This window comes from Oryctolagus cuniculus, chromosome 4, assembly GCF_964237555.1.
Source record: "Oryctolagus cuniculus chromosome 4, mOryCun1.1, whole genome shotgun sequence".
In the NCBI taxonomy this organism is placed as follows: domain Eukaryota; kingdom Metazoa; phylum Chordata; class Mammalia; order Lagomorpha; family Leporidae; genus Oryctolagus; species Oryctolagus cuniculus.
The window spans coordinates 897,530-923,875 of NC_091435.1; the positions used below are offsets into that span (position 1 = coordinate 897,530).

Consider the following 26,346-nt stretch of genomic DNA (forward strand, 5'->3'; position numbering starts at 1 on the left):
CTCATCCCGAGCAGTCTGTGACGCTATTTCCTGTCTCTAAGAGGTACTGGGAAAACCCCACGGGACAACAGCAAACAGCCCATCAACATAAACGTCCATCAACCAAACCAATCAAAATCCCCCTCCCCATGCGTACCTGTACCCAACCCTTTGGAATTTCAGACCAGAAACCCTTATCTCTTGACTTAAATGAAAATTTCTCCAAAGGTGTCAGTACGAGCTGCAGGCTCTGGGGTCATGGGAAACCCACAGGCGTTCACCAGATGGCACCTGGAGGTCTGAGAACCTGGAAGTCTTCAGAGCCCCTGTCCGGGGTCAGACAAGCAACCCTAGCCTGAAGAGCTAGCCTCTGCACTGCCTGACAAAGTTCAAAGAAGCAGGCTTCTGAACCTGCTTTTGTACACCCGAACATTCCTGTCTGAGTGCGACTTCCCTGAACCCAGAATTAAACAGAGGCTGGGATATCCCAGAAGTTGGACCCTCACCCCATGTGGCTTCCATCTTGATCTCCTTCACCCCATTCTATCAGAAGCCTGCCCATCCCTGGTGCAGGCACCCACAGTGTCCACAGGTGTAGCACTGCCAGCTAAGCACAGCAGTGAGGCCTGATGGGACCAGAGCCTCGCTTCTCAAGCTGACCGCAGTGTCTCGGGCAGGTGACCGAGAATGAGGCACGGATGACTTCAGTCGTGGTATAATCACCAAAGGACTCAGACTGGGAACCACCGAAAGTGGCCTCTGGATGTCACTAGGGTGGCGAAGACTGAGCTTCATCAATGTTTTTCTGTCACTGCTTCCTGTCTCACTTTATGAGGATTCTCTTAAGAGAGAAAAGCCACCAGTGTTTATTTTTCCATTCATCAGAAACTTCCTGCAGTGAAAGCAAATGGAATCTTCAGCTCGCTTCGCAAGTACTTAGTGTTAGCTCTCGACGACCCTCGCCTGCCCTGCCTTCTAGTCTTATTTGGGCAAACAGTGCCCCCTCCTCTTCTGCCCTGCTGTACAGGTGCCCCCAGGGCTTAGCAGGGCACAGCACACATTGCTTTAGGGGAACCGGCTGCTGAGCTGGGCACACTCAGAATGGCTTATTGAAGAAGACTTCTCAAGATGTACTTGAGGGCCGGCGCCACGGCTCACTAGGCTAATCCTCCGCCTGCGGTGCCGGCACACCGGGTTCTAGTCCCGGTTGGGGTGCCGGATTCTGTCCCGGTTGCCCCTCTTCCAGGCCAGCTCTCTGCTGTGGCCAGGGAGTGCAGTGGAGGATGGCCCAAGTACTTGGGCCCTGCACCCCAAGGGAGACCAGGAAAAGCACCTGGCTCCTGGCTCCTGCCATCGGATCAGCGCGGTGCGCCGGCCGCGGCAGCCATTGGAGGGTGAACCAACGGCAAAGGAAGACCTTTTTCTCTGTCTCTCTCTCTCACTGTCCACTCTGCCTGTCAAAAAATAAAAATTAAAAAAAAAAAAAAAAGATGTACTTGAGGTTCGCCCTGCTTGCCAACAGCGGCACATAGCAGCCTCCCCCTGGCTGTCTTCCCCCTGCCCTCAGACCAGCACAGATCTTACTCACCAGCATCGCTCAGGCCCTCACAGGGCTACCATTCACCTCTGGGTCCCAAAGACTTGGAACCCCCACTGCCCGGAGCCCCTCGTTACACCCAGGCCTCTGCACAAGGAAGTGCAGGGCATGACGGAAGAGCCAGCCTAGGAGCCTTCTCCCTACAGGCTGCTCGGGGTGGCTTCATCCTAAACACCATGTCACACCCTGGCTGCTGTGCCGGCAGGATATGTCTAAGCCAGCCCAGTCTTGGAGCAGCATGGGACAGGCCGCGGCCTGAGAGGCCCCGTGAGGAGCCTGAGCACTCCTATGCCCCACTTACGGAAATGACTTGACCTGACCATCACCATGGTTCCTGCAAGGCAGCTGAGTGGAAAAAGAGGCAGCTCCATGGCTGACCCTGTTTGTCAAGAAAGGCAAGTCCTGACCCGGTGTGCGCACAGGCGGCAATGGCGCCCTCGTCTCCGGCTCTGGGTGTGCAGCCAGATCTCTTTCATGATCATGGTGAGTCTGCACCACCCACCAAACACGGGAGGCTGTGACAGGTGCCATGACTTGGCGGCCATCCCTTGGATATGTGTAACTCTCCCCCAAATGACAGAGTATGTGGAACTCCCCTAAGAGCAAGCCCTACAGAACTCCTAACTCCTGGCTGTCCCAAGAGGCCTGGCTCTGGTCGCTAGAGCGCCTCACTCCCAGTGGGCTCCATCGGACCCTTCTGCTAAAACCCCCGTCCTTGAGTCCCAGGAGCATGTGGGCTAGGCAGACATTCTCACTGTTCTGCTACATGAACAAGGGCCGTGCGGCGTCTTCCGATCTGTGCAAGGAGACCGCTCGTCTGGCTTCCCTCAGCTAGTGGGGCGGGGGCCCTGCGCGCAGATGGACCCTCCGTTTCCATTCGGCGCTGAAGGCTGGGTTTGGCTTCACCAGGCACTTGCATGCCCTTCCCCAGGTACTGTGAAGACAGCGTGATAACCACCTGACTTCCTCACTCATAAGGCACCATGCCCACCCTGGCATGAGAGGGCTGGCCATCTTGTACACGGCACCTGCACAGGCAGGCAATGATGGCAGCCGTCTACAGTTACTGTCTGAAGCCCCATGAGTGGGAGGGACACCCTGGACTGCAGCGGACAACAAACAATTTGACATCAGGCCAAGTCCTCAACACAAGCAGAATTAGTGCTAAGAGGTTAAAAGGTTACTGAAAGTCATATGGTTACAACACAGGTCAGGACACTGAGAAAACAGATTAATATTATTGTGTAATATTAATATTAGTAGCAATTAACAGCGGCATGCAGGTAGGTAAATGATAATAAGAGAAGGGTGAAAGGGAGACAAAATGAAAACTCACATCCGGATGGGGGATGGCGTACTGTCCCTGGATTGTGTAGGCCTAGAGAGAGAGAGACACAGTCAGCTCACAATGCAGCCGAGCCTCAGCTACACTGGTGACACCGCCCCCACGCCCCAGCAAGACACAGACCCTGGGGGAAGCGTTCTCCCTCAGTCCCCATCCTGTCCCGGGGACAGAGACTTTGGTGGAGTCACAAAGAGACCACAGAACCTGGATGGCCTTCCCCTGCACCCGGCTCCTTCCCAGTCAGCAGGAAGAGGGAAAAATCCAGCCCCAAGGTTTGTAAAAAGGGGAAACTTAAGAATGATCTGTTTAACTTCCTAGAGATAGGTCTACTAATTGCTAACCTTTTAAATTTAATCAACTACCAGAGAGAATACTTTTGAGAAATATTTATCCCAAGAAATCTAAACAAAAAGAAAAAGCTTGAAAAGTGACCAGAACCAATATTGTAAAAGGCAGACCAAATGAGAAACTATGTAAATCATCCGCGGGACTGACCCGATCTGTCATCTTTGGGCTCAAGTGTTGGCGGGCGGGGGTGGGGGCAGGGCAGGGCCCCAGGCCTTCTGCGGCCTCATTACTTCCTGCACCTTCAGCTGCGGTGACATCCACCCACGGCCTCCTCCCTCCAGCCCCTCTGATCCTGAGCACAGCAGGGCCTCACATGCCCCACAGGTCCACCACCGAGGTGCTTCCAGGTGATCCAGAAACTCGCGGCCAAACCACAAACGCACCACAGGTCAAGGGAGAGCAGAGACACTGACCAGCACAGGAACACAGCTGTGAGGGATATGGCTCCAGTACTGGGCCACAATGGGGCCCAGGAGACCTGGGCGGCTCCTGTGTGCCTGAGCGGGTACCTCGCAGGGGCTACAGCACTTCTCTAGGCCCCGAGTACCCCTCGGGTTTGGAATCTGCCAGGAGTTGTTGCTGGCAGAGAGGGTACAAGAATCTTAACAGATATAACACCACGTCCTAGAGACGAGGGCCAGCATCTGCAGACCTCATCTTCAGCTTCATGAAGTGCACTCCACCTAACGTCACGGTCCACGGCCCGGCGGGGCGCTCCAGTCAGCCCTGCCTGACCTGACCTGCCTAGTGTGACGGAGATGAAGCAGGGCTGGACCTCGGGCTGCCCCTCCCCCAGTCTGTACCATTTGTGTCTTGCACTTGGGCCCCAGGGCCTGCATCCTGGAGAGGAACCATGGCCCTGCTGCCTGTCTGGTCCGCACCCTCACCTCTGAGTTTGCGTTTTGGCTCCATTCTGGGGTTACCTATGTCACTCTGTCCCCACACAAAAGCACATGGACGCCTTGCTCTACGAAGGCTGACATTTCAGTGGCAGCCTTAGGAACACACATCCACTGCACAGCCATCTCCAGCCCCAGGACAGGGGCTGGGGCTACTGTTGCATTTTATAGGCGGAGGGGTGAGCTGAGATGGGGCTGGTGACAATGGCAAGGTTCTTCCTGGTTGGCTTCTCCTCATGTGCTGGGGCTGGGACCCCAAACACATGGCTTTACAGACTCCATGTGTATTTGGGTAAATGCCACTCCTTTCCATGAGAAAGTCCCCCACCTTACCATGTGATTCCATCATGGACTGGTTTAAACACTGAGGCCGCGGCCGCAGAGATCAGAACCTAACTAGCCATGGATTGAGGAGGTGGAGTTCTGCAGAGGACTTGCGCAGGGTGACCGTGTGACCTGTGGTCCTGAGGTCGGCGTGGTGTCATGGGCATCCCTGTGGCTGTGAGTAAAGGCCCTGGCCTATGGAACTGGAGGTGCCTTGTTGGCTCCCTGCAAGGAGGATGGTAGTGGTGCTCGCTGAAGAGAGGGAAATGTGGGGGACACTGGGAAGATCTGGTAAGATTCCTTACATTGTAAAGAAAAGCACGAGGGAGAGTTTCATTTGCCTCTTCTCTCTACTCCGATGATAGAGGGAAGTCTCTGTCTCAGCTCTCCCCTGAGCAAACACATCGCCCAAGCTGGACCCAGAGCTCTCCCAGGCCAGGCCCAGGCATTTCAGTCTGCCTGCACCCACGGCTGCAGGGCCCTGGTGGAGGGGGTGCAGGGGTGTGTGTGTGGCCAGCACTTCCTGCTCTCTTCTAGAGGCTCTGCCAGGCCTGCGCTAGCCACTGGCAGAAGCTCTTGGCCATCTTTGCCCTTCCAGCTCCTTCTCTAGCAGTGACTGAAAAACAGAAGGCCTGGCTCTGTGACCCCGGGACTCTGCACCTGCAAGGACACCTGCTGGGGCCACACTACCGTCTCTTCCACATCTCTGGCCCTGTTCCAGCACACGGTGGGAGTCTAGGAGCAGGATCTCAGGGAGTGGGCCCTGGTTCTTCAGGGCTAGCTCCTCTCCGTGAGCCTGAGCTGTTAGCGCCCCTGGAATGCCCAGCCCCCTGAAGCATCTACTCCCAGGGATGAGACCTGGGCAGCATTAGACACACACAGACCCAGGGTTCCCCCGTCTGCTTGGGAGCCTCGCCCCCTCCCTTGTGCCCAGCGTGGCCAGAAGAGCTCTGCGTCCAGTGCGTGGGCGGACACGTGCACGGGAGAAGGCGAGAAAACCTGAGTGCACTAACGGGCAGCGGCGGGTGCTGCAGTAAAAGGCTGAGGTTGGCAGTGGAGGCCGCGAGCGGGTCGGCTCTTACCTGACCACCTGCAAAAATGACAGGGGTGGAGGCGGGCTTTGGGCGGTAGGGGATGGTGGCACCTTTCGGTGGGGACTAGGAGAAGGGACAGGAGAGGGAGAGAGAGGTTAGAGCAGCTGCAAGGCACCAGGCACCTTTCCCTTGCCTGCCCGCCCCACTCCCCCACCCCCACCTTGGCCTGAGTGGCCGGGGCACCAAGACCATAGCAGTAAGGGATGCTCCAGGGTGTGGAGGGCAGCGAGCCAGCCATCGCAGCCCACCTACAGGGAGGGCAGGGACCACGTCTCACCAGTTCCCCAGCTGGGGCTCTGCATGCCCTCACAGCCCCCACCCTAGACACGTCCCCTGCTGGGGAGGTGCTGCATGGCCCAGACTCAGCCTCCTCTGAGCTGCTTCCACAGCAGCACCAAGGCCACTGCACAGGCATCGTCCCAGAGAAACTCTCGCGTGCGTCCTCCGGGGAAAGCTGAGGCCTGCGGGCCAATGCACAGTGGCATCATGCCCACTGTCCCCATGGGCTTTGCTTGTTCAGAGGCGACAGCATAGATGGCCACAGAAACTCAGCGACATCCAGTTCCTATCACAGGAAGAAGTCGTGTCCATAAAGCTTAGACTCCACATGAAGCACCCACAGCCAGGATGAGGTCTGACATCATCTCCCTGGATCACTGTGTGTTCAGGACGCAGGGTCCTGACACCAGGCTCAGCAGTATTCCCGACACCAGCATTTTCTACCCACGCCTCTTTCTCCTCAGTGAGAGTAACCAGGCCTCCCTGGTCCCCCGGGAGCACAAGGTGAGGCAGGTGAGCTCTCCCTGCTGGCACGGGGGCGGGGGCTCCCCTGAGGTACTCTTCACTCGCTGAGCACAGGTGGGCGGCACGGGCTCGCCCAGCAGAGTGAGCAACAGCGTGGACTCAGCCCTGCTGCCCGTCTCCCGTGACAAGGCAGGGTCGTGGGGAAAGCCGGATTTGATTCTGGCTGCGGTGTCAGCATTGCTCAGGCATCCCCAGGGAGCCTCTCACAGCCAGGATCAGGACTGCTGTGCGGGCAGTGACTGAGGGGACGCAGCCGGCCCCCTTTGCCACAGCCGCTGCGCTCCCTTCACCCAGCTCCACAGGCCCCTCCTGTGGCACCCTCCACCCACACTGAGGCCAGTGCCCACCCACCAGCCCTCCATGGCTCCCAGCTACTACCAACTGGTTTCCAAGCCCAGTTCTTCCCCAACATCCCCTGAAAGAGAGGGATGCTCTGGGCACTGGGCCCACTGGCTCCCCCACGGAGTGGCGGCTACTTGCAGCCACTGGTAGCAACACCTGTGTTCTCAGGCCCCACCAGACTTGTCTGCCTCATGGGGCAGCTCTTCTTTAATTTTAAAGGCACGAAGCATATCCCATAACTAAGCCCCATGCTCCATGGTCAGCGAAGAGGGTCTGTAGAGCATCTTTTTTTTTTCTTTTTTTTTTTTTTTGACAGGCAGAGTGGACAGTAAGAGAGAGAGACAGAGAGAAAGGTCTTCCTTTGCCGTTGGTTCACCCTCCAATGGCCGCTGCAGCCGGCGCACCGCGCTGATCCGATGGCAGGAGCCAGGAGCCAGGTGCTTTTCCTGGTCTCCCATGGGGTGCAGGGCCCAAGCACCTGGGCCATCCTCCACTGCACTCCCTGGCCACAGCAGAGAGCTGGCCTGGAAGAGGGGCAACCGGGACAGAATCCGGCACCCCAACCGGGACTAGAACCCGGTGTGCCGGCACCGCAGGCGGAGGATTAGCCTAGTGAGCCGCGGCGCCGGCCTGTAGAGCATCTTTTATTTGACAGTGTCTTGCCCGGACCCTTCAGTCTGTCTGTGTCTGCATGTGATGACACCTCCTCCCCTCCAGCCTGTGAGCTGTGTGATACGAGCAAGACTGGGCATCACAGCCAGGCCCACAGCGGGCACTTTCACTGGTCACTAAACATCACACTACTGAGGAGGCCTTGGGTGCTGATGCTCCACGGCTCCCCCAACCTGCTTCTGAGGGGCTGTCATGTCTGATCAGGGACTCCAGCTGGGCAATGCCATTACAGGCTCTGCCAAGACCCCATAGCTGTCTGAGGAGCTGGGCCTCACTCTTGATCATGGACACGGGAGGTTGTGTCCACCATAGAGCTGTATCCTCTGCTGCCACGAGACACAGCATGGCTGTCCTCACATCCTCAGGGTGTGGGCCTGAATGAGGAGCCCCTGGCCAGCTTGTGTCCATGCTGCCGAGCTGGTTGGGTCATTCTCATGAGCCTTGGGCCAGTGGCCTCTAGCGTCCCAGTGACTGGAACACTGAGCAGAGAACTTTAACTAGTACAACGTGGTCAACTTGACCAGTGTGTGGGAAAAATTTCAGAAGGAGAAATTTTAAAAAACATTTTGATTCCATAAAATATCATACTTCAGGGAAACAGAAACCTCCAACTTCTTGAAGAGGTTGCAGCCCTGTGGGAGGGGCTGGGAGGCGAGCTGCGCGCCTGGCACCCTGAGCTCCCAGAGTCGAGTGACCACCAGACACTGCATCTGGGGACTGATTTAAATTCAAATTTTAGGGATGTCCCCCCCCCAATTTTTTTTTTTTTTGACAGGCAGAGTGGACAGTGAGAGAGAGAGAAAGAGAGAAAGGTCTTCCTTTGCTGTTGGTTCACCCTCCAATGGCCGCTGCGGCCGGCGCGTTGCGGTCGGTGCACTGCGCTGATCCGATGGCAGGAGCCAGGTGCTTCTCCTGGTCTCCCATGGGGTGCAGGGCCCAAGTACTTGGGCCATGCTCCACTGCACTCCCTGGCCACAGCAGAGAGCTGGCCTGGAAGAGGGGCAACCAGGACAGAATCCGGCGCCCCGACCGGGACTAGAACCCGGTGTGCCGGCGCCGCAAGGCGGAGGATTAGCCTAGTGAGACGTGGCGCCGGCTCTTCCCCCCCAAATTTCAAGAGGTTTTGGCTGGCTCAGCTGTGCCTTCGTAGCATCTCTCTCAGAACCCCTCCGTCCACTTTTCTCCACTCCTCAATGAGGGTCTTTCCTGTCTTTCCCTCATTCTGTCCTTGAGCGCAGGGACCTCCAGCCTCTGCCCTCCTACAGCCAGCAGGTGGCCCTCTTCCCCAGGAAGCCCTGGCCGGCGAGCAGATCTTTTTCCACGTGGGCATCCCAACTCTTTCCTGAAAACCCTTCTCCCTGGGATTAATACTTCCCATGCAACCCCCAGGGTGTAGGGGGTGGCTCACTCCTCCCTCTACATTCTCCCCCACAGGCTGAGTAGACAGTGCCTCCACTGCGGTAGCATATGCCCCAACCTGTCCTTGGTGCCTGCCCACCCAGCCTGACCCAACCCTGGCTGTGTGGCTCCTCAGAATAACTGAGGTGCCCAAGCCCTTGTGGATTCGCTGGGTAGCCACAGGCAGAGCAGGCCGGACACGGGGTGCAGACGGTACCTCCAGCATGACCACACAGATCTGCTTGACACACTGGATGATGGCATCTGGCGTCCCCGAGATGGTCACTGCCCGCTCCGTGGAGTTGGGCAGCATGTCCCCAGCCACCTGGACTTGGGCACCTGTGGACTGGAGAGACTGGACATTGGATAGGGAATGACAGACCACAGAAGCAATGAACGGCAATGGGGCTTGTCCAGGGTAGTCTGCACCTTGGAGAACCCTCTGGTAGCAATGCAGCGTAACAGGTCCAGCTGCCACGAGAGTCCTGCCTCCCCTCCTACCAGCCTCTGTGTCACCACATCACCCCATCACCTCCCCTCGCAGGACCCTACCTTCTCCCTCCAAGAACACTGGTGTACCCTCAGCAGGTGCAAGTGCAGGAGTTGTCCTGGCCCATGAGTGACACTGGATGGGGCATTTAACCTGGGGGGGCATTCTCAGGGACATGGAATCAGTCCAGTACAGGGACTCTCACCTCCTCCACAGAGCTGGTCAGAGGGAAAGAGAGGTTCCCTCTGTGGGGAGGAATCAGAGGCTTCCTGGAAACAGAGTGAGCGTGCAGATATCAAGTCTACACTTCCTGCACACTCCATGTGACTGGACTCAAGCCACAAGACTGGCTACCACAGCTGGCTTGTCTCAAGGAACCCCGTGTCTCCCTCCACCAACAAGGCCCACATGTTGGCCTCTAAACGTGGCCTCTGAAGGTGGATCTCTGCCCCATGACTGACTCGTTGTCCCTGTCACAAGCGTTGTGCTGCCAGGGCCCACAGGGACTGGCACTGGAGCCTGCAATGCCCACAGTGCTTGTGGAAATGACCTGGCCTGCTCTGGCTGCCCGCAACTGGCCCCTCCCTCCTGGGCAGGGCAAGGTCCTGTTACCTCCCTGATCTCCTTGATCTTGGAGCCGCCTTTGCCGATCAGGGACCCACACTGGCTGGCCGGGACCACCAGCCTCAGCGTCACCGGTGGCTTGCTGGTGGCAGGGCTGTTGCTCATGGAGCTAATGATGTCCTGGGGAGGAAGACAGACAAGTGTTGACCACACCCCAGTGTGACCAGACCAGAGGGCAGCAGGAAGCAGCTGCTGTGCTTCTCCAGCCAAGGGCCTGAAAGCCCTCTGAGAACAGAGGAGGGACATGGTGGGCAGCCAGGCCAGTCACAGACACTTCTGGCTAGGCCAGGCCCAGGAGGACAGAGGGATGGCTGGATGGCCACATGGGTGTCCACACACATCACTGTGCACAGCACACATGCAAGGTGGGAGGTCACTGGGCCGCAGATTTGGACTATGACACGGGCCAGGGGACATAGAACTCTGGTCTGACACTTGTCATGGAGACCTGGAAGGGCGGGACGGGTGTGGGCAGATGGACACAGGGGACAAGTGGATGCTGGAGCAGGGGATGTGTTGGGGCAGGAGACCAGTGGGGCTGTGTCCAAGGCAGAGTGTAGGGGAGACTGTGGGGTGACCGTGGGCTATGATCTCAGTGTCGGTCTGGCAAGGGAGATGTGTCACTAACTCAGAGCCACGAGGGCGGTGGGAGGTGAGGTAAGTGCTGGGTCTGCACATGGCTGTTTGGGCAGGCAATTCATCTGCTTCATGTTCTGCTGCTTGGGATACAACTGGACTCCAGGCTGAGGCCGGTGACTCCTGGGGCAGGTGGTACCTGCGATGGCTGCAGCATGGGGGGAAGGGGTCAGGGCTGTGAGGAAGCCCGGGCCCTGAAGAGGCCCAGAGCTCGCTGCAGTGCTCAGCAGAGACGTGAGGAGATCCGGGCTCTGCGAGTGAGTGGCGGCGGCCAGCCCTCCCTGAGCTCAGCTGCTGCAGCTCTGTGGGCGCCATGGTGACTCAGCTCACTCTCCACCAACAGCTGTGTCTCTCCTTTTCCAAAACAAGTCAAGCCTAGGGGAAACAGCGCCTCAGACCATTCCCAAAACAGTGCATTCAGGAGGAGCAGATGGAGGAAGAGGCAGAGGAGAACTGGGTGGGAGGAAGAACCCCCAAGGGGGAGCACTGACCCACAGCTTGGCAACCAGACGCCCCAGCCTCTGCTGCCCTTGGCCTAGAAGGGCCAGGACTTGGCTTAGGATGCCAGCTCCCCTGGTGTCTGTGTCCACTTCCAGCTCAGAACCAAGTCCCAGGAGGCCAGAGATGCCCCACATCCATCACCTAGGAGGCAGCCTGGCTCCAACACGCTACCCTGAGCTCCCCATGCCTTGGCCTCCACCTGAGCAGACAGAGACAGGCCGTGTTCAGCATGAAGCCATTTTATAACGAGTCTGCTGTGTGCAGAAGATGCTGGCGACCCCCTTGCATGCATTCCCAGCACCCAGCACAAGTGGCCTTGTTCATCGCCACACCCCTGCCCTGCCCCTTGCCCAGGTCCCAGCCTTCATGAGGGAGGCTCCTGCAGTGAGGACAGAGAACCAGCTCTGGGTCTGGACTGGCTCCTCGGCTGTTGATTCCACAGGGCCTGGGCTGTGGCATGGGTCCCTGCATTTCTGGCCTTGTTGGTGAATCAAGGTGTCCCTTTTCATCCCTTCTGCTGGGAGGGCGACTTGTGTGTCTGTCGTTGGAGGAGCACTGGGTAGGGCGTAAGCCTGGGGTCTGTGGCTCTCTTCAAACCAATGTCCACTCGAGCTCCACAGAGCTCCCAGTGAAAGTGGGCGCCGGCCTTCTTTATATCCATGGCTGTGTTGAAAGCGTGACTGACGAGTGCCCAGCTCCACACCACGAGCAGCAGCTCTTTTCCAGGTCTTCACGTGCTTCTAGCATAAGCTACTTCTCCGGGCACCAGGACAGCTGGTCCTGCTCACCTCAGACTAAGGCCTTATGCACTTAAGAACAGTACGTGAGAGCTCTCTGCACAGAGAACTCTTCACATTTGCCTCTGCTGGAAGTGCTGACTCAAGTTCTGAAGCAGGTTGCCCTTGACTGAGGTGCTCTCCTGGAGGAACTGCTGCTCCACTGTTCAGCCCAAGGTCACACTGGTGGGATCACACAACCAGAAGTGACTGGCAGAAGACTAGCGGCTCCACCCTGCCTTGGGTGAAGACAGAGCTGCCTACACCCGCTGGCAGGAGCAGTGGCCGGCTGTGCCTTTGCTGGCGTTCCCTGCTGTCCCAGGTCCACAGGATAGGGTGCCCACTGCTGGAGAGAAAAAGCTACCTGGCTCTCCAAGGTGGAGACTCACAGCCCGTGGGTTTGCCCTCTTGGCCTGGGCTGGGCAGTTGGAGCCGCACAGCGAGTGCTAGCTTCTGTTTCGTCCCAGCGGTCATGGAGCTGCTCTGCTCTGCTTTATCCAGAGTCTCAGGGCACCCACACAGCTACTGTCGCTGGAGAGTCACCTTTCCTGAACTGGCCATTTCCTACAGCTGAGAGACAGCCTAAAAGAGGAAGCTGAGAAACGTAATATATGGACAACAGCCACGCCATAGATTATGAAAGAACACCAGGCCACAGCCCCTGCAGCCACCGCACAGGACGCTAGATCCCAACCTCTGCCGCCTCAGCTCAGAAGAGCCAGGACTTGGTGAGTGACAGCAGCTTCCCTGATGGCTGCCCCCTGCTGACTTAGGACCAAGCAGAGGAGGCCTGATGTTCCTCACCCAGCCACACAGGGCCTCAGGTGCAGTGAACAGGGCCTCCCCATGCCACAGCACCCTGGAATCACCCTTTGCCACTCTGTAACTCCCCTCCCTCCCTGCCCGTGACAGTGGCTGAGCCCAGCTAAGCTCTGTGCTCCCTTGGGAAGAAGGTCCTCGTGTAGTCCCACAAAGGCAACTTCACTAATGCTTGCTGCTCATTTCTGGCAGAAAAAAATTAATTTCCCAGCTTGATCACCTTCTTTGAATGAAGCCACTAAATACATTTCTAAGTAACTTTCAGCAATTTCAAAAAATTGGAAATACATAAAAACACTGAGATTCAACTCACTGACACAGCACAGAAAAGTGAAACACACCCACACACACGCTCACAGCAGCATGCAAACGCACACGTCTGTGTCTGCAGCTTTATTCCTCTGTAACTAAACCAAGCCACACACAACCCAGAGGGAGATGCTGGCCTCTCCCTAGGCAGAACACAGTGGGGCCGAGTCCCTGGGAGGCAGAGGGGCTAAGAGGGAGGGCCTGTGGCCAAGCAAGGCATCCTGAGTGGGCTGGGCTGTCCCTGTGTCCAGGTCAGCTGCTGTGGGGGCATATGGGGGGGTGTGTGGAGGACCAGGGTCAGGCCAGCCAGAGCTTCTTCAATGGCCATGTGCAGGGCTAGCTGGTCGCTGGAGGTATGGGGAAAGCCCAAGGGTCAGTGGCAGCAGTGTGCCCTGGGGAGGAGGTAAGGGGTGCTGCTGTAAACTCAGTGCTTAGGGGCAGGGTCTGAGGAGACGTGAATGAAGCAGCCTCTCCAACATGCTCGTGCTGGAAGTGGCTGGCTTTAGAAGGAGGAGGGGGAGATGCTGGCCTCTCCCCAGGCAGAACACAGTGGGGCCGAGTCCCTGGGAGGCAGAGGAGCTAAAAGGGAGGCCTGTGGCCAAGCAAGGCATCCTGGGTGGGCTGGTCTAGACACAGGGTAAGAGGGACTGGGGAGCCAGCTGAGACCAGGCCCACTCACTACCAGGCTGGAGTTCTGAGCAGGCACACCCTACCTCCTCAAACTTGTATGCAATCATTGCAAAGGCCTTGAAGATGGCGTCTGTTGGGCCTGTGATGGTCACGATTCTCTCTGGGCAGTTTCCTTCTGAAATGTTGATCCTTGCACCACTCTGGGGGAGGGAGCAGAACAAACCCGGATTACAACCGCTGGGCCAGCACCAGCAACAACTGATGCAAACAGGCTCTTGGCCCTGACTGGCAACCTCACCCCTGAACAGTGAACTTGACGAGCAACCCCTTTTATTGTGAACTTTTACAAGCAAAAGGAACCCAAGCGACCCCTTGGGAAGCCCCTGCCCAGTGTGCTGTCTGTCAGAGGGGACAGGCCCTGAGCTTGCCTTCCTTACACTTGAGCCCTGGGCAGAGACCCCATCCCTGCATGCAGGGACAGGACCCCAGCAGACCCCCGAGGGCATGGACAGAGCCATCAGAGACCCTCCAGCCTCAGCATTCTGCCCCAGCCGGTACAGAGCATCACCCAGAGCGCATACTCACCTCTTCACGCATCTTCTTCACAGTCTCTCCTTTCTGGAATAAAGATGAAACAAAAAGGCACCACTTGCAACTCCACTGAGGATGGCACAGAGCTTGGCACAGCCCTGAGGTACTGGGAGCTGTCCCTGAGGACCGCGCCCAAGAGACAGCAGCCAGCGTAGTGTGGCCAACGGGGAGCCATCTGTCTCAGGCACACAGACAGTCCTGCCCCAGCTGCACCGTGTACTAACTAGTGCAGTATACCCACGGGGAGCCGTCTGTCTCAGGTGCACAGACAGTCCTGCCCCAGCTGCACCGTGTACTAACTAGTGCAGTGTACCCACGGGGAGCCGTCTGTCTCAGGTACACAGGCAGTCCTGCCCCAGCTGCACCGTGTACTAACCAGTGCAGTGTACCCACGGGGAGCCGTCTGTCTCAGGTGCACAGACAGTCCTGCCCCAGCTGCACCGTGCACTAACCAGTGCAGTGTACCCACGGGGAGCCGTCTGTCTCAGGTGCACAGACAGTCCTGCCCCAGCTGCACCGTGTACTAACTAGTGCAGTGTACCCACGGGGAGCCGTCTGTCTCAGGCGCACAGACAGTCCTGCCCCAGCTGCACCGTGTACTAACTAGTGCAGTGTACCCACGGGGAGCCGTCTGTCTCAGGTGCACAGACAGTCCTGCCCCAGCTGCACCGTGTACTAACTAGTGCAGTGTACCCACGGGGAGCCGTCTGTCTCAGGCACACAGGCAGTCCTGCCCCAGCTGCACCGTGTACTAACCAGTGCAGTGTACCCACGGGGAGCCGTCTGTCTCAGGCACACAGGCAGTCCTGCCCCAGCTGCACTGTTACTAACTAGGCCAGCAGGCTCTGTTCTCAGCACAACCTTGTGGGAGCCGGGGAAGCTGAGTAGATTCCCACTGTGGTGAAGCTGGCCAGGGCGGGTAGAAGGGGTCTGTGGGCCTGGAGGTATCTCCATGGTCCCTATATCCCGTATGGAGGTTACTCCCTGAGATATCCCCTCAGAAGTTCTCCTGAGAAACAGCTAGGGCAATGAGCCCCTGGAGGACCCCAGGTGTGGAGGATGGAGGGAAGGACACCAGGGACCTCCAGAGACGGATACAATGCAACCAAGTCAGGGAGGCGGCTGCTGGCTCACAGCCCTTCCTCCCCAGGGGCAGCGGCTTCCAAAGCGGCCCTGACTTTCCCCGTGAGAATGCATCTTCTATTCTAGACTGGAAGATACAGGGGTCCCTCACTGCAGACTGCTCAGGTCCCAGGGTCAGGGGAGAGTGCCAACCAGGTCACAGTCTGGGAGGAGGGCCTGCTTCCAAGAAGTGGGCAGCATGGCTGCCAAGGTCACTGGGGCCTTGCCAAGGTGGGGTCGAGGGAGCATGTCCCTCAGCAAGTTCCCACAGAGCTGGGACCGGCTTCAGAAGGTGCAGTTTAAAGCAGGGAGGAAACGCCCACAAGACCGTGCAACCATGGTGCCCCCTGGGAGACCCCAACTTCACCCAGCACAGTGTTGAGTGCGCCCAGTACCAGGACAGCTGCCGTCCTCACTGACCCCTTGGAGAGGCCCCAAGAGAAGCAGAGTTCATTCAGTAATTACCTTGCCAATGATGCTTCCAACTTCCTGTAGGAAAATCACAGAGAGACTGTGTCACAGAGCAGAAGGAGGACAAACCCTGCAGAATCCAGCCGACCTTCCCGGCAGTTAGAGGAGAGAGCCCCATCAGGCTGTCGGTAAGAGGCCAAGCCCAGAAGTTCCCTGTGCACCTGTATCACCCAGGCCTGCGCGGGGCTGACTGTCACAGGCTCCCAGCAAGGGGAGAATGGCTACCCGCTTCCTAGATGAACAACTCAGAAGGCATCCCATAGACATTTAAGGCCTCAGGGAAACACTGCAAGAAACAGATGAAAAGTAAAATCTCCCCCAGATTTTTGACTTACAGAAAATTTAGCACTGCTACTGCTATGTGACACTGAAATACATTGCCACAGGTGTCAGTCAAGCCCGCACGGTGTGGGCACACTCAGCAGGCTGGGGGTCACACCTTCCTGCCTACTCCACCCACCGCACAAGGCAGGGTGGCCTGGCTTCTTGCCACAGAGAGTGATCCCTTTCCAAATCCAACTTGCTTTCTTTATTATTTTTATTTTTATTTTTTTATTTTTTGACAGGCAGAGTGGACAGTGAGAGAGACAGAGAGAAAGGTCTTCCTTTGCCGTTGGTTCACCCTCCACTGGCCGCCACGGCCGGTGCACCGCGCGGATCTGATGGCAGGAGCCAGGTGCTTCTCCTGGTCTCCCATGTGAGTGCAGGGCCCAAGCACCTGGGCCATCCTCCACTGCACTCCCTGGCCACAGCAGAGAGCTGGCCTGGAAGAGGGGCAACTGGGACAGAATCCGGCACCCCGACTGGGACTAGAACCCGGTGTGCCGGCGCCGCTAGGCGGAGGATTAGCCTAGTGAGCCGCGACGCCAGCCCCAATTTGCTTTCTTTATTACAATAAAGTCCTTACTAAGTGACTAGGTTTCTAGTGGAGGCCACAGTGGGTCCCGTGCAGCAGGGACTGTGGAAGGTGTGAGCCTGCTGTGACCAGACACATCTTTACCCCCAGGGACAGCCGCTGGCAGCTGCGGCTCCCATTGCCGCTGCAGATGGGGACCCTGAGCTGACCTTAGGAGCCCACGGGCGGCACACAGATGCTGCATGGTACCCACAGTGGGGAGCAGAGAGGCAGGCCGTTTTCTCTCCATCCCAGAGACGGATGTCCCTCCTGCAGGAGGGCAGGAGAGTGTGCCTTCTGGAAGCGGCAGGCACTGGAGCGCAAGCCTCTACCAGCCTCCCCCAAGGAAGGCTACATGCAGCTTCTCAGGGCACCAGCACGGGGCAGGAGGAACTGGTGACCCTGTGCTGTTGGGCTGGAACTCACAGGGCTCTCTAGACAGACAACCATAGAGACATACACTGTGGTGTGTATCACAGAAACGTGTGTAACTCCAGCTCTGCAGCACAGATGTCGCAGGGGCTCTGACCCTGGCTTCCAGAACCACTGTCCACTAAAGGGTCAGGGTTGAGTCGAGGACCTGTGCAGGGAGGGACAAGATTGCCAGAAAGCCAGATGATGCCATAAGAATGGTGGGGGCTTGCCACAAGGACTCGGCCATCATCTGCCGAATCGGCAGGAAAGTGCCAAGATGGATTGGGACAGTTAGGGAACTGAAAGGTGAGTCCAGTGAGAAAAACAACAAACCCGGGACCCAACAAGATGTGAATGAACAAGTGGATGAACATCTTGAGAGTCTGGTGGCACACAGAATGTCCCTTAGACCCACCCAGTGATCACCCAGCACCACCTGGGCCACCAATAGGAAGATTACTGTGACATCCCTGCCAAAGGTTAGGGGGCCTCAGATAGCCAAGGTGAGGACACACTACAGACACACTGGGCAGAAGTGCTCAAAATTCAGTCTAGCAGGGATTATTTCAGATCACGGGGACCAAGGGAGGTGACAAGGGCACGCTCTTTGTGGCTATGCATGGAGCACCTTGCTACTGGGAGCAGTAGGGGATGACAGAGCTGAGGGCCAGGAGGCCAGTGTGTATGCAGTATTGGCTGGACACTTACAGGTACAACCATGGCATGCAAGGAAAGGCCTAACATGTAGAAAACACACATGCAGGTACAGGACAGTCGGAGACAGGGCCTCCGCTTAGTCTCGAATGGCTCCAGGAAAAGTGTCATTTGGACTGTACATCAGCTGCTTTGTAAGTGTGAGATTACTTAAAACAAGAAGCAGGGGCTGGTGCTGTGGCCTAGCACGTAAAACCGCTGCTTGCAGTGCCAGCATCCCATATGGGCACCGGTTTGAGTCCCGGCTGCTCCACTTGTGATCCAGCTCTCTTCTATGGCCTGGGAAAGCAGTGGAAGATGGCCCAAGTCCTTGGGCCCTTGCATCCATGTGGGAGGCCTGGAAGAAGCTCCTGGCTCCTGGCTTCAGATCGGCACAGCCTGGCTGTCAAGGCCAATTGGGGAGTGAACCAGTGGATGAAAGACCTCTCTCTCTCTGCCTCTCCTTTTCTCTCTGTGCAACTCTAACTTTCAAATAAGTAAATCTTAAAAAAAAAAGGAAAAAAAAAAAAAAAAACAAAAAACCAGCAGCAGCAGCAGTTACTCCCAGCCAGGCTCTCAGCTTGGGTATGGGCTCCTCCCTCCCTGGAGGGCAAGAGCAACACCTCTGCTGTTCTGTTACCTTCCCGTGCATCAGCAGGCGGATTGTCAGGGTCACGTTCAGGCCACCTTCCGAGACCTTGGACTCCATCTTTCTCCCAAGGTGCAGCTGGGGGTGGTGACTTACGGTGCCGAGGGTGCTGTGAGCAAGGATGGATGGGGCCCAGATGGCGTCACCTGGAAAGAGAAGGCACAGCAGCTGCTACCCAAGGATCGTCCATGGCCCATGCACACCCAGGGAACTCCCTGGCCTCCAGGTGGGGGTGCGACAGCGTGACGAGGCTTTATCTGCGGGGAGCATGGGCACTTGGTAGTTCAAGGATGGGCCTTGGGATAGTCCACCCAGTGGGATCCCAGCCTCAGGTGGTTAACCCCTAGGTCGCTCAGTTTCCAGGCATGCAGGGAGCTGCCCCGTTACAGGAGTACCTCTCAGGAGCTAGAGTGAAAGCAGCCAGCCCCATGAAGCCTCAGGGAGCACCTCTCCCCACTGCACGGGCCTGATCCTGTCCTCTAGCTCTGCCCATTTCTCTGAACCATCGGGGCTCCTGGGACACCAGAAGGCCCTGCTTTTCCCCTTAGGCCAGCAGAGCACAAGTACCCAGACCCCTCCATCTGGGGCCACCTGCCACGTGGACTCAGCTCTACCCATGGGGCTGCTGCCCGTGCACACCCCTCTACAAGCCAGCGGACGCTGCCTTCCACACTACACAGTGCGCAGCAGAGGTCTGTGGCAATCACACACTTCCGTGGGTGCTCACTCAGTGCTTAGCCCATGGGCCAGCATTAAGGCTCCACGTCGTGATTTTCACACAAAGAATAATTACTGGCGGCAAAGCTGAATTAACCTGTGGGAAAGTGAAATGATCACTGTGACAGCCCAGGCCTGGGGCCCTCAGGGTGACGAGCTGCCACCCCCCCACCCCGGCAGGGCTCCACTCCTGTATCCAGGCGGGGCCCTTCTCAGGGAGGAGCCAGGTTCTCCCTCTGGGGCTGGTGGGAGGGCCTGGAGCCCTGGAGGAACAGGAGAGAGAGAGAGAGAGAGAGAGAGAGAGAGAGAGAGAGAGAGAGAGAATGGCAGCAAGGATTAGAGAGAAGTGTGGGCCAGCAAGGAGTGGGGTGCATCTGGCGATGTCCTGGGGAATGCAGGGGCTGCAGGGCCTGCCCTGAGGGCAGCAGGATCCCCTGGGCGGAGCAGTGTTCACACAGCTCTTCAGAAGTGCAAGTGTGTGGCCTGGAGAGCCACAGCCTGGCATGCAGCTGGAGACAGACAAGGACATGAGCAGCCCCCGGGCACTTGGAGACCTGAAGGTCACGGACAACAAGGTGCCTCTTTGAGGACAGAGGAGGGGCTGGCTTAGGGGAGGGTGCAGTGTTGTCCAGGAATTCGGTTCCATGTGAGGCCCAGAATTGGGGGAGGGGCAGGAGGAGCCACTGGGCAGGGAGTACCACAGGGCTCTGGGAGCGGCACATGCCTAACCAGGTGTGCACCTGAGAGGTGGACAGAGCTGCGGGGCGTTGGAGGTTCCTCTCAGGGAACCACGGGCCACACTCCTCCCACACAATCCCATGGAGGCCTCCCTAAGTGAAGCATCACACCACACGCGTGGCTGCCTAGCAGAGTGCTGCAGAACAAAGCCCTGACGCTGGCGTGTGCCCCTCCCCACGTCGGGCTGCCAGGGCACTACCTCTGACTTCTCCTGGACAGACGAGCAGCTACGCCACACTCGGGGGAGACTATAGGTTAAAAGTGGCAAAAAGACCATCAAAATATTTCTGCTTACAATTTGCTGAAAGGAAAACACGAGAGAGCTCAGGAACAGGGTGCATGCCCTTGGCAATGTGTGTAAGGAGACACGTGTGTGACAGCACACTGGAGACCAGGAGTCCCCGGAAGGAAGCCACAAAACACTGATGCATCAGTGAGACACCATGGCACCAGCACTGTGGCACAGCCGGTGAAGCCGCAGCCTACAGTGTCGGGATGCCGGTTCCAGTCCTGCTCCACTTCCGATCCAACTCCCTGCTAATGTGCCTGGGGAAGCAGGAGCAGATGGCCCAGGCACTTGGGCCCCTGCACCCACATGGGAGACCCAGAGGAAGCTTCTGGCTCCTGACTCCAGATGGCCCCAGCTCTGGCTGTTGTGGCCATTTCGGGGGTGAACCAGTGGATGGAAGATTCTCTCTGCCCCCGCCCCATAACTCTGCCTTTCAAATAAATAATCCTTTAAAAAAAATAAAAACACCAAGTATTAGTCACCTGTAGTTTAAAAATGTGTTTCAGGTAACTTCAACAATGAAAGCTGTTAGCTTCTAACTATAATGAAACGGCACTGGGTGAATAACTAGCAAGGATTTGAATCGCCCATTTTATAGGGTGCGTTACACACCAGTGCTTTTTCTCCTCACCACCCAACACCACTACTGCAGCTACTTACGTCAGAACTACGAACTCACCAGCCACCCACCAGTGCTGAACACACAACACACACAGTGGCACGGGAACAAGCACTCCTGCCCACACGCCCGAGCCCATGCACTGCCCACGCAGCCTCAGAAGAGGGCTGGCTGGAGACAGCAGAGAGCGCACACGCAGCTCCGAGGAGGTAGTGGCACCAGGCAAACCCCTCCTGTGCCTCACAGGCGCCCTGCAGCAAGCCCAGCCAATCCTGAGCCAAGATCCGGGTTCTGCTGAGGCAGATTCACCCGCTCCCGTGAACTGGACCGGGCTGCAGCCAGCCAGTGGCTGTGTGCCTCCTTTCTAATTAGAAACAGCTCTGTCAGGGGGACAGCAGGGCCCTGGGCGTCTGTTATGTAAATGTTTCCAGCCCAGCAAGGAAAGTGGGTCAGCTCCTGCCAGGGGCTCTCAGGCTGCAGGCTGTCAGCAGCCATCAGTCACACAGGCCAGTGCCTGTCTGCTCAGCAGGCAGAGGGAGAGGGAGGCACCCGTGGACTGGGGGGATGAGCAGCAGCCCTGCACGGTGGGCGAGGCCACTGCCTCACTCCCAGAGGGGCAGACCTCTTGACAGATGCAGGGTGAAGAAGACCTGTCCCTGACGGGCCCTGGGGCTGCTGTTCCTCCACTGAGACCCTGGGAGTGCCCAGGGGGCAGCTGCTGCTCCCTCCCAGCTCACACTGACCATGTATCTACAGTCCGAGGGGCAGCTCTGTGGGCTACCAAGGAACAAAGGGTGAAAGTGGCCGCCAGAAGGAGTCCAGCAGGAAGCAGAGGCCATGGTGCGATGTATCACAACACAGCCCCTCCTGTAACCCACCCACCCTGGCCCTGCCGCTTTAGGAGCTGGCAGACCTCACAGCCCTGACTTCCCTCTCTTCTGTGCGAGGGAGTTGATAAATTTTTAATTCACTGGACGAGAGGGAGAGGAGAAACAGGTGTGGTCGCCCTACAGGGGCTGGGGTTCCTGGTCTGCACTTGCTGGGATCTTGTGCTGTCCATGACTTAAATGCAGCTGTGCGGGGACACTAGCCAGACTTGCCTCAGCCCAGCATGCGTCCTGTGGATGGACTCCCGGGCAGCAGCCTGGGCCCACCCTGGAAGATTTTTTTTGCTTATTTATTTTAAATTTACTTATTTATTCACTCTGTGCAGCCACAGGGACTCCTGTGTCCTAACTGTGACCCACCTGAGTTGTGTCTGACCTCAGGCCCCCATGGCTCCCGGCTCTCACGGATCCCATCCTTAACAAATCCCAACAGTGCAGCTATAGCCCCTTTCCCAACCACACCCAATCCCACTCCACAGCAGCAGGGAGTGCTCCTCCAGCAACACGGACCTCCTGGGTGCAAGAAACCTCTTCCCTGGCTCTCTTGAGTCCTGCCCAAGTCTGCATCGCTGCCCCACTGCCGCAGGCCCTGAGTGGAACCCCACACAGGGTCTCCACACGCCCCACCCCTTTCCTGTACCCTGGAAGGCCCACTCTCCCCACCTCCGTCCCCAGAACTGCCTGCCCACCTCTGACTCAGCAACCGTCTCACAGCACAGCCTGAGTTAGCGCCTGTAACAGTCAGTGGGGAAAGTGGCAAAGAGAACGAGGCTGGGGGAAGGAAGCCGACAGAGGGGAGCAGTGGGGCACCGTGGCTCCAGGGGCAGGCCCAGCAAGGGCTCCTGAGGGCTCCATGCTGTTTGGGAGGCCTGGGGACAACTCCCAGGCAGAGGAAAGAGTCAGGGCAAAGGGCCTGAGGCACAGACCCCCTGAGGTCAGCATCCACGGCAGGGCAGGGCCCTGCAGACTGCCCCAGCCACGAGGACCTGCCTCATCCCTCTCCCTGTGGGCCTGCCGGGCCTGCCACGCCACCACACCTGCTCCCCTCCTCCCAGGGTGCTCCTGAGTGCTCACTGCAGGTCAGGTCTGCCTCAGGGGCTGCTTCCAGGAAGCCGAACCTGTGCTTGTGCATGGCGCCTTCACTCGGCACACCTGGAAGACGGGTCTGTGCTGAGCGCACCAACCGCTCATTCTTTTAATCATCGAGTCGCATTCTGCTACACACGCGGAACCCACAGCTCTTTCTGATCCGTCACTGAAGAGCAGCTGCACTGCTCCAGTGTGGCAGAGCTGGAGCAGCACACACCATTCTTGAGGGGACGCCGCCACCTGCCACGGCAGACGCTAGGGGTCGAACAGGCGGCTCACTGGCCGGCATTTGTTGAGCTTCTTGAGAAACTGCCGAACACCTTGCAGTGGCTGGATTATTTTACTTTCCTGTCAGCAGTGCACAAGGGTTCTAGCTTCTCCACACACACTCTGGCTTGGGTATAGTCAGGCCCTTTCACTTCAGCCACTCTAAGAGATGTGCTGTGTACCCAGCTGGCGGGCACAGCTGTGGTACAGGAACAGCAAGAACTGGGGACAGAAGCCCTCCCCACACCCCGCCTCTCTGGATGCATCTGTTCCACCCCCTCCTGTGGCAGAGGAGCCTGGGGAACGTGGCGGCTGCAACGGCTCACGTCTTGTACCTCCTGTCCAGGTTGGGACAGGCCCAGGTCAAGTCCGTAATGTGCGGAGGAAGGATGCTGGCTGCCTTGGTGTGAGCCACGCACTGGAGCTGGAGGTGAGGGGTCCTGAAGCCCAGACTCAACACAGGGACCCACGGCAGGGTGCAAAGTGTTGCCACAGGGTGGAGAAGGGCCGGCTGGAGCGTCTCCACTCCTCTTAGGGCAAAAGTAGGCTCCAGTGCTACCTCTGCTTATAAAAGCTCCCCAAGGATTCCCAGTGTTTGTTCTCTAATGCCAGGTTGGGAGGAGCTTGGGGGGATCGTAAGCCCATGTCCAGATGAAATCTCCACAAGCTTGAGTGCCCTTCCAGCAAGAACACCAGGGACATGCCCCTGCCGTGGGGACACTAGTGCCTGGAGTGTGGACGCCTGCCCCAAGGCTAAACGGTTCTTCTGTGAAGCACCAGCCCAGGCGCTTGCTGGGGAGACGGAGATATGGATTATACAAAACCAGGCCCCATCTCAGTGCTCTTGCCTGGGGCTGGTGCTGGACACCCTCAGAGAAGAGTGGCACTCAAAGAGGGTTAGGCGTTACGAGGCTACGGCTCTCTGGAAGACTGGAAAGAGTCCAGACAGTGCAGCCATGACGGAGGGTGACCTGGCCAAGCGCACCAGCTGAAAAAGCTGTTTGTAACCTTTAAGCCAGGAACTGCCTCTGCAGAAGAAAATCTCTCAAACGAAATAAAGAAAAGGGCGTATAGTCACGCCAACATGCATGCTGAATGGTGATGCGTCCACTGGCAACCCCTCAGACATGCCCATCTGAAAGACGAGGCGTCAGAGAGCTGCCTGCCCACGGGGTCCCCTCTGCTGCAGGCGGGGCCCGTTCCCTCCTTTCACTCTGTAGGTCTGAGCACACAGCCCCTACCCCAGTTTCACAGATGGGAGACCTGGGAGGGAAAAGGCTTTGCCCAAGGCATGTGGCTGAACGAGTCTCAGGGCCAGACAACCCCTGCACCTGTGCTCTCAGTGCCCACTGACAAGGAGGGGCCAGGCTTCTGCTTCTGGGAACTAGGGCAGAGGTGCGCTTTCCAATTCCTCCTCCTAAAGCAACCAAAGAAGCCTGGATGTTATGTAAACAGCAAACACAGGGAGACGGAAATGTTTAGGGCGGGCAGACCGGCGAGGGGCCAGGGGCTCAAGAAATAACACACTGGTGAATTCTCTGGGCTTTCTTCTTCTTTTTTTTTTTTTTTTTTTTTTTTTTATTTTTGACAGGCAGAGTGGACAGTGAGAGAGAGAGACAGAGAGAAAGGTCTTCCTTTGCCGTTGGTTCACCCTCCAATGGCCGCCGCGGCCGGCGCGCTGCGGCCGGCGCACCGCGCTGATCCGATGGCAGGAGCCAGGAGCCAGGTGCTTTTCCTGGTCTCCCATGGGGTGCAGGGCCCAAGCACCTGGGCCATCCTCCACTGCACTCCCTAGCCACAGCAGAGGGCTGGCCTGGAAGAGGGGCAACCGGGACAGAATCCGGCGCCCTGACCGGGACTAGAACCCGGTGTGCCGGCGCCGCTAGGCGGAGGATTAGCCTAGTGAGCCGCGGCGCCGGCCCTGGGCTTTCTTCTTGATTTGCATTTCTCAGACTTGGAGGTGAAGAAGGTGGCAACTGGAAAGGCCAACAGGCATAGCCAAAACAGCCCCACTAGGAGTCCACTCTCTGGCCAAAGAATCTGGACAGGGACAGCCCATCAAGACTGTGGCTTTCAGACTACAGCTGCTCTGCTCCATCCAGGCAAGAAGGAGAAACGGCACCCCATCCAGAGAGCAAGGCCAAGGGAGAGCCTGGACCCTCCCTCCGGACCGTAGGGACACCCAACCACACGCCCGTGGTGGCGGAGAAGGCTGGGTAGGGGGCAGGGCTTCTCTGCAGGTGTCAGTGGGAGCCACGTGGAGAGCAGCTGTGAGGCAGACCTGTCCCTCCAAGGCTGTGAGCAGCAGGGGGCCCCGTGAGAGCCTTATCCAGCAATTCCCCCTCTCACCAGCAACACGGCGCACCCCCCCCCCCACCTGTGTGTGTCAAGAGGAGGCAACAACGCCCCTCCCTGAGGAGCAGTAGGGGAAAGGTCAGCCAAAACACTCTCATGACTCAAAGTGCCCAGGTTTCAACAGAAAGGCACCTGTCACACCGAGAACGCAGATCTCACACCAAGTGGAAGACGTCAACACCACCGTGAGAGATCCTGGAATTATCTGACCGAGTTCACGGCAGCCATCACAAATGAGGAAAAAAAAAGATGGTTTCTCAGCAGAGAAGCCGAAAATTCTCACTCAACTAAAGCAGGAGACAGAAACCCAAATGGCAGTCACAGAACTGGGAAGCACAGGAGAGGAAAGAAGCAGGGAATTGTGGGACAGAACAGAAGTTACCCGACCTGGAAGACAGGAAGCAGGCGAGGAGCCTCAGGCCATGGCTGTGACGGGAGGTGCAACGCTCATGTTACCAAGAACAGGGCAAGGGGACAGGGCTGTGAGGAAGAGGGCAGCGCGGGAAGGGATTGCTTCCAGAGGGTGTCGCAGGAACAGGCTTCTCACGGCACCTTGCTCAGAGGGGGCCAGACCACCACCCTGGAGTCAGACTCGTGAGCCCACAACCTATGTCAATGCACACCCCACGCCTGAAGGGCCTTCCTGCTCTGCCTGCATCCTGGACACCCCTCTGCCCTGCAACCCTTGCTGCGAAAGCCCCGGCCAATGGGGGGCTTCTCAGGGAGGCATGTCCTCAGGGAACTTGCCTGTCACACGTAGAGTGCTCCTCTGAGCACTCCTGCTTGAGGCTGACCATCTGATGCCCTGAGCAAGTGCACCCCTGTGTCTGCTGGTAGGGAGAGGAAGTACTTGAAGAAATAATGGCCAAAATTTCCCAAATTTGGCAAAAGGTATAAGCCTACAGATCGAAAACCCCCTAGCAGGATAAACCCCAAGAAATCTGTAACTATGTGTCATAGCAA

The 26,346-nt window shown here is 57.6% G+C and overlaps 1 protein-coding gene across 21 annotated transcripts in view; it reads right to left on the reverse strand.

The window, feature by feature from the left end:
* PCBP3 (poly(rC) binding protein 3) overlaps window positions 1-26,346 on the reverse strand; it is a 272,594-nt gene that overhangs the window by 15,605 nt on the left and 230,643 nt on the right. For 10 of the 21 annotated variants that reach the window (XM_070071737.1, XM_070071750.1, XM_070071743.1 and 7 more), the window contains 8 exons: window positions 18,414-18,568; window positions 15,766-15,789; window positions 14,173-14,205; window positions 13,671-13,787; window positions 9,905-10,036; window positions 9,020-9,148; window positions 5,506-5,649; window positions 2,913-2,954 (listed from right to left, as the gene is read on the reverse strand). In XM_070071737.1, the coding sequence (XP_069927838.1) occupies window positions 2,913-2,954; window positions 5,506-5,649; window positions 9,020-9,148; window positions 9,905-10,036; window positions 13,671-13,787; window positions 14,173-14,205; window positions 15,766-15,789; window positions 18,414-18,568 (776 nt within the window). Of the gene's footprint in view, window positions 1-2,912; window positions 2,955-5,505; window positions 5,650-9,019; window positions 9,149-9,904; window positions 10,037-13,670; window positions 13,788-14,172; window positions 14,206-15,765; window positions 15,790-18,413; window positions 18,569-20,845; window positions 21,055-26,346 lie in introns of those variants that run through there. The other 11 variants (XM_070071736.1, XM_070071734.1, XM_070071735.1 and 8 more) reach the window with 2 other exon arrangements.